Source organism: Quercus suber, unplaced genomic scaffold (assembly GCF_002906115.3).
Source record: "Quercus suber isolate HL8 unplaced genomic scaffold, Cork oak 2.0 scaffold_53, whole genome shotgun sequence".
NCBI lineage: Eukaryota > Viridiplantae > Streptophyta > Magnoliopsida > Fagales > Fagaceae > Quercus > Quercus suber.
In genome coordinates this window covers 1,073,255-1,086,492 of record NW_027069518.1, presented here as the reverse complement: position 1 = coordinate 1,086,492, position 13,238 = coordinate 1,073,255, and the positions used below count along the sequence as shown (strand labels likewise).

The following is a 13,238-nucleotide window of genomic DNA, read 5'->3' as shown; positions in this document are numbered from 1 at the left end:
ATAAAGGTGGGTGAGTTAGGCTTAGGTTCTCCTGAAGTTGGTGGACTACACTGGTGAAGGCAAAAATACTAAAAGCTCAAAAGTGATGGGGAGACAACCTTGTTGTGACAAGCTTGGAGTGAAGAAAGGGCCATGGACAGTTGAGGAAGACAAGAAATTGGTCAATTTCATCCTCACACATGGCCAATGTTGCTGGCGTGCCGTGCCTAAGCTCGCCGGCCTCCGGCGTTGTGGCAAGAGTTGCCGTCTCCGGTGGACTAATTACCTCAGGCCAGACTTGAAGAGAGGCCTACTTAATGAAGCTGAGGAACAACTTGTTATTGATCTCCATGCTCGTCTTGGCAATAGGTATTTCATTATTGTTAGTGGTACTATATTACCATGTTTTTTGGTTTACTGTTTACATGTCAAGTTCTGTAAGCATAATTTTTCAAAACATGTTATTTGATAACTCTGGTCTACTTTTCTAGCTGGGGTCTAGCAGGTGCGGAGCCAGAAATGGTCAAAATCTTAAAAAGTTTTATTTTAAATACAAATTATCAAATTTTATGCTAAAGTAAGTAAAAAAAATTTCAATTGATCTAATGAAATTTTCAAAAATATGAATGATTCAAAACTTGGAGAAATAAGTTAGGGTCTAATCATATTTAAAACTACCTTACTTTAACACATTATATGACAACTATAGACATATTTCATGTGTAGTTTTAGTGACAACAATTTTTTAATGAGTCAATGACTTGTTAATCGTCACATAACAAATTGAAAAATATAGATTCAAACATGTTTGATACCAAATTTTATCAAATATTTAACAGATATAAAAGCACATTTTACAATAAAAAATAGAATTGCGAAAAATAAAGTTATATCTCTATAAATATTAGACCAATTATTTTTTTTAAGAGCATTATTAGACTAATTCAATTTGGGGAGACTCTTAATTTTGTAGACTAAATTTTGAAAACATAAAAATAATTGTATATATATTTTTAAAAATTTTAAAATTTTGGGCCCCCCACCCTTATACATGCCTCCGCCCCTGGGGTCTAGTGCTTTTACAATGGGAGGTATGAAACACATGCATGCGAATGAAATTTGAGGTCTTGAAATATCTACACCTTGGTTTCAACATGTTATTGACAATTTGAAATAAGCCAAAAAAAGATGATAATGTTACGTTGCATCACTATCTAATCTTGCTTTCATTTTCCATGGCTGTCTGGGTTTTACACTTGCACATCTACCTGTACATGAAATAAACAGCTACAGCTATGGCTAATGACAGAATGTGGGGTGTCCAGAAACTCCTAATTACTTAGTACTTTAACTTAGTTTATCATATAGATATGAAGAAAATGGAACTAAATGATAACAGAAATCCAAGATAATGAATCTGTATGAGCTATAAAGTAAAAATAAAAAATAAAAATGACACCTTTTATTTAAAAATATAATGAAAAAATTGCAATATATATATATATATATATATATATAAATTAGGGCAAGATTTTCATCTTGTATCTTAAACGTGACACAGACACAACACATGTTGACACATATCGTGCTTGTCGGTGTTGTATGCAATGCATTAAATTAGGGCAAGATTTTTATCCTGTATCTTAAACGTGACATGGACACAACACATGTTGACACATACTGCACTTGTCGATGTTGCATCCAATGCATTAAAAGACTAGGCAAAACTAAAAGTCAAAAACCCTTTTCTATGAAGTAGTTTTAGACTTTTAGTGTTTCAATTTTTTTTTTTTTTTCCTCAAAATAATAAAGCTACACTTTCATTTTCTTTAGGTGGTCCAAAATTGCAGCAAGATTACCAGGAAGAACCGATAATGAGATCAAGAATCATTGGAACACCCACATCAAGAAAAAGCTTATTAAGATGGGTATTGATCCAATTACTCATGAACCTCTTAATAAAGAGGCCACCCCACCAAATACCCTTTGTCAAAGTCTTGATCAAAGAGACATTGAAGTTAACCATCAGGAATCAACAAAAATATGTGGTCAAGCCTCCTCCATTGATAATTCTAGTGCCCCAACTGAAAATTCCTCAACTGGTGAATGTCAGTCATTGGACCCAGGTGACAATGACCTATTAATGAGTTACATATGGTCTGATCTGGATGATTCACTATGGAATTTCCCAGCAACTGGAGAAGACTACAGTAATTTTGGTTCATCATCACCAGAAAATTACTCTGAATTTTCTTTGAACTACAAGGACTTTTTTGGTGAGGACTTTGGCTTTGGTTGTTTTAGTGACATGGACATGAATTCTCAAGACATGGGTGGCAAGCACTAACTAGTACTTCAAAAATCACTAGCGGGGTTCATGAGTGGACACTTTTTGGTCCTGCTTCCATTTCCAATCTTGGCTTAATTTATTTTGAAAAATTTTAATTACAGTAACTTGCTCAATTAGAAAGCCTACAAGTATATTTACCTTCAAAAGAGAGAGACTACAAGATAAATTATTAGTTGGTCAGTCCCATCAAAGATATGTTTATATAGTTGCTACTAGGTGTGGGTTGGTAAGGTGTCATTTTGCCAATTATATTGGGAAGCTTACAATTCAACCTTTTTTTCTGTGGAGAAGGATATATTGAGGCCCATGATATGTGCCTCACTTGGCTTGTGATGGCAAAACTATTTGGGATTTCTAATTGCATAGGGTAAAATATAGATATGCCCACTAATAGCAATTTTATTTATCTTTTCAGATTTTAGATAATGTTTATGCTACCTAAAGCAAAAGCTCACCCCACTCAAAAGAGTTGTGTGGTTGAAGCACAGGCCCCCTATGTAAATGAAAGTACTTTGTAAGCATGTGTATTCCAATAAGATGTAACTAAATTAAATAAAAATTGGGAGGGGAATCATTGATTGATCCCAAGAATATCTTAAGCTTTTTGCCTACTTTTACAAAATTGAAAGATTCTATTCCTATCAAATTATCAATGGAAGACGCTGGCTCTGCAACAAGCTCCCTTTTGTGCACAATGCTTTCAAGTTTCAACTACTTTTGCAAATCTTGGTGAAACAATCAGATTTTAGCCCCAAAAGGCAATTCAATTGATAGGCTCCACATGGTTTTAAGACTTAGATCATTCAAAAAATTTTAAAAAAAAAAAAAAAATTAGAGGTTTAAGTTTTTTAAGGTCCAACTGAAGTCCAATTGAGGTGGGACAGTAATTATGTCAAAATTAATTTAAAAATTAAACTTTCAAATGAATTTTCACAATTTTTATAAAGTTAATAGAAAATAATAAAGTATAAACAAGCATAAAATTTTTTTGTTTAGTAATCTTTCAAATCAAAAATATTGAAATCTAAATAAAATCATTTTCAACATTAATTTATATATTGCATATTTATATGTTAAAGTAAAATTCTTGAACAACTAATAAAATTATCAATTAATAATAAATTGAGAGGGAGGTAATATGATAAATTGAAAAACTATAATCTAAACTTAAAATAAATAGAATATGAGATCTAAGAATGACACAAAAAATGAGCTTGGCTTGGTGGTTGGCATGTCAATATAAGCTTTATAAAAGGTTAGGGTCTCAAGTTCAACAATGTTGTCCAATGTTCCAGGATACAGCTATTATGAATTTTTTTTTTTAAATTAAATCTTATTTATTTATTTTGAAAATAACACTAACCCAGTCTAGGTGTGACAACCATTTTGTCCAAACTCCAAAATATTCCAGCACAGCATATGTTGGGTGGAGCAAGATCCTCCAGTGGTTTTAAAATTATTCTATAATGAAAATTTTAAAATCTTATCTATTTATTTTGAAATGAGAGTTAGAGTTCTTAACGTGATAATATTACTCTATGAAGTTTTTAAAATCTTATCCATTTATTTTGAAATGAGAGTTAGAATTATTAACATGAATACATGACAATATTACTCTAGAAAGTAAGAGATAGAGAGTGGTTAATTAAAGCAATGGAAAGCCCACATGGCCAAAAGCAAGCCACACCTAAGTCATGGAATTCACTTGGTGCATCACTGTATAATTACTGTAAGATAACTTTGATAAATACATTTGTCAACTATGATTTATTGTTGAATACGTTACCTTGTTTATATTTGCAAACTATGATTTACAAGTGAGTAGCGAGTGCCTTATAGGCTATAGCCTAATTACTTTCACAAAAGAATACCTTTTTTTTTCAATATACATAACTAGATTTTTTTTCTCAAAAAAAAAAAAAAAAAAACCTAGATTTCTTCTTTCTACATTATTGATTCAGTTATTTTATTTGCAAGTGGAAATACAACAATAATAGGACCACAAAAAGAACCCACGCTTTGCAAAGCCACGAAAAGCACATGGTGTGAGTGTGACGCCCAAGTTTTGGAATTCACTTGGCGCTGTGTAATTACACTAGATGGCAAATTAATATATATCTTTCTTGACTTCGTTAGTCCAAAAATAAAATATAACTTAATTTTGAGATTAATTAGAGTGAAGTCCGTGGGTTCCAGTTAGCTCAACTAGTAAAGTCTCTGATAATTGAATAAAAAATATAGAGTTCAATCCCGCCTACACCAAAAACTGATTAGTATTTTGGTCTGATGATAAAAAGCTATCATCAAGAGCGGACGCCATATGTTGAAATTGTCTCCAAAAGAAAAAATAGAGTGAAATTCCAGAATTCACTGCAAAACTTAGCTTAAGAACAAGTCAATATGAGGCTTGATTTTTTTTTTTTTTTTTTTTAAAGAAGGAATGAGGCTTTTTTTTATTTTGTAAAGATAATTACAATATGCAACTAACTCCACAACTCAAATTATTTCTCCCGCAAACCACCAAGCACCAATGCTTGGAGAGGTGTCATTTTAGCTACAAAACACTTAGTTAGAAGAGATGAGGCTTGATGTTGATTTGTCACCGCACAAATTATTTAACCTCTATATATAAGTTTTTTTTTTCTCTAATATATATAAAAGTAGAAAAATACAAAATATAGCATAAAAGACTTATGAAAAATAATCTATGAAAAAAAAAAGGCCAAGGTCCTTAGAGCATCCACAGTAGTAGAGCTAAAAATTTAGCTATTTGGCAACACAAAAAGTTACTTTATCTATTTTACCTACTCACATGCTGCAGTAATGGATCTATTTTAGCTTTTAACACAATAAAATAATATAAACATCACAATAAAATAATATATCTACTACAATAAAATAATATATCCACTACAATAAACAACAATCACAACCACCCATAACCGCTACCACTGCCACCACCGCCGCCGCCACCGACTCTTCCACTGCCACCGCAATCGCTACCACTGCCACTATCGCCGCCACCGACTCTTCCATCGCCAATGCTGCCACCGCCGACTCTTCCACCGCTACATGATAGAATAATATATTCTCTGTAATAAACAACAATTATAGCCTATCATATAAAAAAAATATTTTTTTCTCACCAATATTAGTGGTAATAACCTACCATTTAAAATTTATTGCAAAAATATTGTGGTAACAGTTCTTAATTTTAATTTCTTATTATTCTTTATTTTATTTTTCCCATTATTTTATTTGGTTTCATCCAAATACACGTTTCTTTTTTCTTTTTCTTTTTTCCTCTTTGTTTTTCTCCTCCACACACATATACTCCTCTTATCTCCTCCACCTGCATATACTTTCTTATCTTCACTCTATCTTCACTTGCATTTTTGTTTTTCTACTTCAGCTGTCTTTCTTTCTTTTTCACTCTATCTTCACCGTCACCCCCACAACAGCCACATTGGAAAACACTGTAAACAAAATACCCCTAAAAATTTCATCAATTGCGCCAAAATGCCCATAGATTGAAAAACACAAGCCCACTACCACAAACACAAACACAAGCCCACATCCCACAACAGATCGGAAAACACAAACACAAACCCACATCGGCACTAGGCATGAGATAGCAGAGAGAGGGTAGAGCTCGGAGGTTCAGCCTTTGAAGTGGAGATCTAGAGAGAGAAAATGCAAGATAGAGTGGTCGACGCTGGGCAGGGGCTTGGTCGGTGACAACGAGTAGAAATGAAGAGGGTGAGGACTGAGTAGAGAGGAGCAACGGGCAGAAATGGAAAAGAGGAGAGAAGAAAAAAAAAATAATAATATTAAAATATTTTGTTCACACAACATAAAATAGTTTTTTTTTTTTTTTTTTTTTAACCTTTGAGCTATAGTGCACAGCAATAGCTTAAGAGGAGAGAAGAAAAAAAAAATAATAATATTAAAATATTTTGTTCACACAACATAAAATAGTTTTTTTTTTTTTTTTTTTTTAACCTTTGAGCTATAGTGCACAGCAATAGCTATGCACTGTAGTTGAGAAGCTAAAATTTTTAGTTTTAACTCCACTACTGCAACCCTCTTTTTTGTGTTTTGGTGTAACTAAAATAGCTATATAGCTATTTAGCTACACTACTACAAATTCTCTTAGTGTGTCTATTAAATCTTTCCGATGCAAGACTTTTGAAGCCAATGCCAAGAAAGCTTGTACGACACCATCTTATGATTCTATGACACTTTTTCTTTTTTTAAATGACACACGTGAGTGGATTTTGAATTCATGACCAAGTTATCTACACATTCTAGTAAGAGAAGAAATTGTCATTTAGATAATCCAAGCTTATTGGCTACTTTTAACATTTTTTTCTGTTAATATCTTATTACCTTTGGCTTAAGCTACAACTTGTTTATGCGCAAATGTAATTAAGAATAAATACAATTATATATATATATATCATTTCTATTTAATAATTAATAGTCTGTACACATTTAATGTATTACATTGAAGCACAATAAATTTAAATAGACTTTTTATATTTTTTAAGTTTAAATGTATAAATTTATATGTAAATATAACTGGCATGAAATTAGAGTATAACTTGAAGAATTCATGGCATGAAATTGGAGTTGCTTTAAATCTAAAGATATTTGGCATCAAATTATAGAGCAAATTAAAGAATACTGGGCACAAAATTAGATTACAATTGGAATCTAATTTTGATTCTTGAGTGAGCTTTTCACTTTATTATATTATAAAGTACTAATCATTATCGTGTATCCCTTAATTAGTCAAACCCATTGGTTCTAGTTCTTATGTGCATATTCTTTGTTTTACACTTGCAGTCTACACCTAAGTAACTTATTAACCGATTGAACATATAGCACCTTCCTATTAATAATCCATTGGCTTTAGTTCATGGGCGTGATGGGAATAGCACAAGCACTGAAAATTACCCTTAATTTCCACCAAGGAATGATTGAACAAGTGGCACCTTCTTAATGGTAATCCTTTCTCTCTTTCGTGGTAATTAAGTAAAGATTTGGACAGGCATACTTTTGTTGAAAAAAATAGTAGTACTCTTTGTGAAGGGAGCGTGATGTATGGCATTTACCTCCACAGTTAAAGCCTCAATTAGAAAATAAAATGATACTAGGGTTGGGGAGCCAAAGGCCTTAATGTTGAGGGGGTGGAATTGGAAGGAAAAATTATTCACTCTTATGAAAGCACAGTCCTTCTGTGAAAGGATCGAGAAAGAACTCTTTCTATAAAAGTAAATAATTTCTCGAAGCGAATGAACAAGCCAAATAGCAAATCTAATGGAAAGACAATAATTTTAACTCAACATTAACGCGAATAAATGACAAGTTCATCCTTATTAAAACATGCTGCGAAAGCCATTTTCACTTGTATACACTAGGCATGTGCCCCCACCATAAACAAATTCTAGTGCCAAGTACCCTGTTTGCAGAGACACCCTCCCTAGATCGTAGTGCAACAAATGCGACAATGCTTCAAAATTAACAGTGACTGTGCTTCATCGTGCTTGGCACTATATACCATGTTTGCAGAACACATATTGCGGTATAGTGAAGACTGTGAAGTATGTTGTTTAAATGTATCAGGGGCCTTGCCAACAAAATTTGAACACTAGTATTGTATTAACCTCTTCATTCCCTCTATAAAAGGAAGTCTTCTATTTGAACAGATCATAAAAATATAGTGAAAATTATAACTAGCTTGTGCCCATTGTTCGTCTTTGATTCCATTAGGGGGAGAAAATGGGCAAATGCCCTTTTCGTGCAAAAAAAAAATCAGTGTTTTGTCCCCTTTCTTAAACTAATTAAGGAAATGCCCCTGTTTTCAAACTCGATTTTCTCAAAATTAAGTTTCAATTTAAAACTCAATTTTTGGACAATCGAGTTATAGCCAACTGAAAATTAAAAAAAAAAAAAAAAATTTGCTAGAACTCGAGCTCCATGAACTCGAGTTCCATTCAATTTTTTAAAGCCCTATAGTGGCATTTTAAAGCCCTACAATGGCATTTTAAAACATGCAAGTTTTTTTTTTCTTAAATCTAATTGCTTCATAAGAAGCCCTATAGTGTCATTTTAACATGCAAGTTTTTTTCTTAAGTCTGATCGCTCCATAGGGAGCCCTATAGTGGCGTTTTAAAGCCCTATAGTGGTGTTTTAACATGCAAGTGTTTTTCTTAAGTCTGATCGCTCCATAGGGAGCCCTATAGTGGCATTTTTTATGGAACTTGAGCTCCCTAAACTTGAGTTCCATGCAATTTTTTTTTTTTTTAATTTTACCTATAGTTGCGTTTCATTGAGGCCTATAGTAGCGTTTTTAATGGAACTCGAGCTCCATGAACTCAAGTTCCATGCAATTTTTTTTTTTTTTTAAAGTTTGATTGCCCCATACTCGATTTTCTATAAATCGAGTTTTACATTGAAACTCGATTTGGAAAGAGGGCAAAGCACTAATTTTTTGGCACGAAAAGGGCGCCCATTTTGGCCTCCATCAGTGTGTCAAATGTTGCAGTAGCTAGCCTTATGTTTTATCCATTTACTGTTTTACCTCTCTGGCACCAATAATTATAATGTGTAGCAAGACTCAGTTGCATGTATTGGAAATATGAGATACTGTCTCTTCTAACTCTTACAAATACATACCCTAAAATCTTATATATGAGGTGTATGTGGGTCCAAGAATTATGTTGATGCCACCCCCAAATGGTATGGTTTTATTTCACTTCATAATTGTTTGAACTAGTGGTGGGAAACACATATTGTGAGAGATCCACTGCATTTATATCGGAAACAATAGATATTGTTTCTAGCAAGTGTAGTAAGTTAGTAACATACCCTAAAATCTAATGTATACGTACGTGGGTTCATCATTCATGAATTATGTTGATGTCACCTCCCAAATGGTAGGGTTTTGTTTCACCTAAAGAGTTGTTTGCATACAGGGAAAGTGTGAGATAATGAAATAGAATAGAAAAAGCTTTTGTGCACGATGTATTGATCTATAGCATGACTAACTTTGGACCACTTCTTTCTTTTCTCCAAAAATAAGGTTCGCTTTTCGCTTAGTAGCAAATCAAAATAGAGTAATGTGGTAATTTGTAGATTTCAAAAAGCCATGAAAGGAAATGCTTATAAAGAGGACCATCTAATCCTTGGCATGATCATTGTCTCATTTCTTTAACATTTAACACTAGATTTATAGGTGCCGTTATTTCTGACCTACGCATGGCACCAATTCAGTCATCTAATCATAAATAATCATTTTAAGATTAAATAAGTACTAGAACCCCACTAAAGCTCTATGCCTTTAATCAAAACTATAATATGTATATTTCCACTTTTATAAAACTAATAACAATGTTACAAGACATCTCATGAGATCATCCTAACAAATCATCCGTGAACAACGACAACAATATATAAGCCATCAATTTGGTTCTTCGTGCACGAAAGTGAAGGGAAAGTGAAATTCAAAGTCACACGGTTTGTTTTGGTTTCGGATTTTCATTGGGAAACAAAGCCTCTGAAAGCATATTCCTTGGGAGAGTCAGCATGGATAGCCTATGCGTGAAAGCAATTTAAGATATCTTTCTGCAGCTCTTCCATGTTGGTGTTTAGTTTTTTTGGACCATAAGCAAAAATTGTGGCTGCTCCTTGAGATATATATATATATATATAAAGGCAAAAAAGTCTTTTTTAATCCTTACATTCTATCAACTGTACCTTTCAGAAAAGGGAAAGAAAAAAAAATAAAACAAAAAAACAAGATTTGTTAGGTAATTATAGGAATGAGATGAGTAGACAAATTCCATTATGACTAAGCCTCCAGGTCACTCCAAAAAGAATACGCATGTATGAAGAAAAGTAGAACAAAAGATGGTATCCATGTGTCAATAATGACGATAGAGAAAAATGAGTTACAATTTTCATCACGCAAATGATGTCATGAAACAAATTTATAATTTCTTCAATCATCAATAAACGAACAAAACAAACCCCGTCGCCTCCTCTTCTTCCTCACAACTATCATATTAAGCAATTTTATATAGGGCTTGTATGTTCAATGTGAAATTATTCATCACACATAGTGTATTTTACCATGGTTCTCAGAACTGGACCGGACCGGGAGGTCGGGAACTGAGAACCGGGATGAAAACCGATTTTTTAAGCCTAAAGAACCGAATTTTTTGTTAATTCTGTGAACCTCTAAAACCGGGGTTGGACCACACGAACTGGTGAGAACCGTGCGGTCCAACCCCTTAGCAATTTTTTTTTTTTTTTAATAAAAATAACTTAACACAATTTTATTCTACTTAATTAAATTATCAATCTCTTACAAGGAATAAAAAAAAATTATAATTAAAATCCTTCAAAGATGTGGGGGGTTTAAAAGCCCAAACATACCTATTGGGCCGGGGGCCCTGTCTTGAGGAGTACTGTACGTCCGAAGAGGAATAGCGGGTTGGGGTAGAATTCATCTGAACGCAACCGACCCAGAAGTGTAGAAAGAGTAACATCCGAAGAGGTCACCTTTTGTCTGAAGAGGTTATACTCCTCGGATACGAATAGTCTTGACCAAGCCAACAAATGGAAGGTCCGAATGAACTCTCTAGCAATCCCAACGACAAAGATAAGCTCTGGGCATACCTGGGGATGATAAGGACGAGGAAATATCTCAAGGAAAAGCTGCCACCACCGCATTAAATGCACTGCAGCTGCTTTTCTGCCCGCATTAATATGGAGAAGACCCCTGAACAGTGTAATCTCAGCTACTATCACTCACGGAGGGGTAAAGAGAATACCTGATGAGACATGCACTCAAGTGGATGCTTAGATGAAGAACAAGTAGACGATGAAGATGATGGGAGAGGGTGCTATATAAGTAGAAGAGGTCTCTAATAATAGGAATCGAGAAAAAGGTGGAGAGAAGGAGGAGATAATTTTACTGTAGCTCCAAGAGTTGTAATCATCTTTCATTCAATAACATACCTCTTCGAACACACATTTGTCAAGGAAGATGAGCATGATCTTGTGTCAATGAATCCTTAAACATTATAACCAATCACTGTTTAATTCGCAACCAACCCAGCTTTTTCGCCCACTCTCTACAAATTCATTGTCTTGGATTCATTGGGCTCGTAACCCATCCTTCTTGGGCTTGAGCCACCAAACCAGGCCCTACAATTGGTGCCGTCTGTGGGGAGAGCTTGTGCAAGGGTGAAAACAACAGTTAAGGATAGCTGAACGAAGTCAACAACGGGCAGAGTCTAAGGCATCCCAGCATGTGGACCCTTTCCTTAATTTGGAGCAGAGACATGATCGTGAGGGCAGTGCGCACACCGTGCGCACTGGACAAAGCCAGTCTCGTGATGGGAGTCATGTATCCCACGCACAGAAGAACCGGGATTTGCAGCTGGAGGTTGAAAAGTTAAAAAGAGAGTTGCGTCATGCAAAACGGAAACGGGTTCCTTCATATTACGATGAGGAGTCTGACGACCAACAGGATTCCACTTACCAACAAAGATCGCGAATGCCAGTCAGTGAGTCCTTTTCCTACCAGGAGGAGCGTCGTCATGAGAGGCAACCCCCGAGCCCACCGCGCGGAGGTGTAGGGAACAATGCCATGAGCAAGGCCTTGAACCAAATCTCTAGATCACCCTTCACACGCAGGATCGAAGAAGCGAGACTTCCCCGGCGTTTTAACTAGCCTACGTTCACCATCTATAATGGTAAAACGGACCCGGTAGAACATGTTAGTCATTTTAATCAACGAATGGCAGTCTACTCCAAGAACGAAGCTTTGATGTGCAAGGTCTTCCCCTCCAGTCTCGGACCGGTTGAAATGAGGTGGTTTGACAGCATGAAGGAAGACTCCATCAGTTCCTTCAAAGAGCTCACTCAAGCCTTTGGTTCGCATTTTGTCACCTGCCGAAGAGTGTCTAGGCCCTTATCCTTTCTGCTATCCTTGAGCATGCAAGAGGGTGAGACTCTGAAGGTGTATTCAGATAGGTACTAGGAGATGTTTAACGATATGGAGGGCAACTTTGACGCGATGGCCCTCAACACGTTCAAGCTCGGCCTCCCTACCGACCACGGCTTAAGGACATCCTTGTCTGCTAAGCCAGTCACTAGCATGCGTTAGCTGATGGACCGTATTAAAAAGTATAAAAGAGTTGAAGAAGATCAGTAACAAGGGAAGGGAAAGGAAAAGGTTATCCCTCAAGAGAGGAAGGATTTCAGGTCGGATCGATACGGTGGCAATAAACCGCGGAGAGATTTTTCTACGCAGACAGGATCAACAAACCCTCAAGCAGTCAACACTGTATTCAAAGAGCCAGTACACCAAGTTCTGGAAAAGATTAAGGGCGAACCATTATTCTGATGGCCGAATAAGATGGTGGGGAACCCCGAAAGGCACAATCATAATCTCTTCTGCCAGTATCATCAGGACCATGGACATACCACGGAGGACTGCAAGAGCCTGTGGGACCACCTAGACCAACTGGTCTGGGATGGTAAATTAAAACACCTCCTGCACCACTCTAGTGGCCGAGGAAGTCAACCGAGCTCAGAATCCCAAAGAAACGACCCATCCAAGCCTCCGTTGGGAACTATTAATGTCGTCTTTCCCGCACCGAGAAGAACAGGATCCTTGCCATCGAAAGTGATGTCAGTTGCCCGTTCACCCACAACGGATTCCTGCCAAGATCCGAAGAAAGGTAAGGTGGCAGCTCAACTGGTTATAGGGTTATCGGATAAGGATAAGATGGGGACCATCCAACCCCATGACGATGCCTTAGTAATTACCCTCAGAATTGGGGGATACGATGTGAAGAGGGTGATGGTGGACCAGGACAGTGCTGTGGAGATA

At 35.8% G+C, this 13,238-nt stretch overlaps 1 protein-coding gene across 1 annotated transcript; it reads left to right on the top strand.

Moving 5' to 3' along the window:
* Positions 1-2,928, top strand: LOC111984140 (MYB-like transcription factor ODO1). The gene is made up of 2 exons (XM_024015767.2): positions 1-348; positions 1,813-2,928. Exons 1-2 carry the CDS (start codon positions 86-88, stop codon positions 2,324-2,326), a joined length of 777 nt encoding a protein of 258 aa, XP_023871535.1. The 5' UTR covers positions 1-85; the 3' UTR covers positions 2,327-2,928.
* Positions 2,929-13,238: the final 10,310 nt, after the last annotated feature.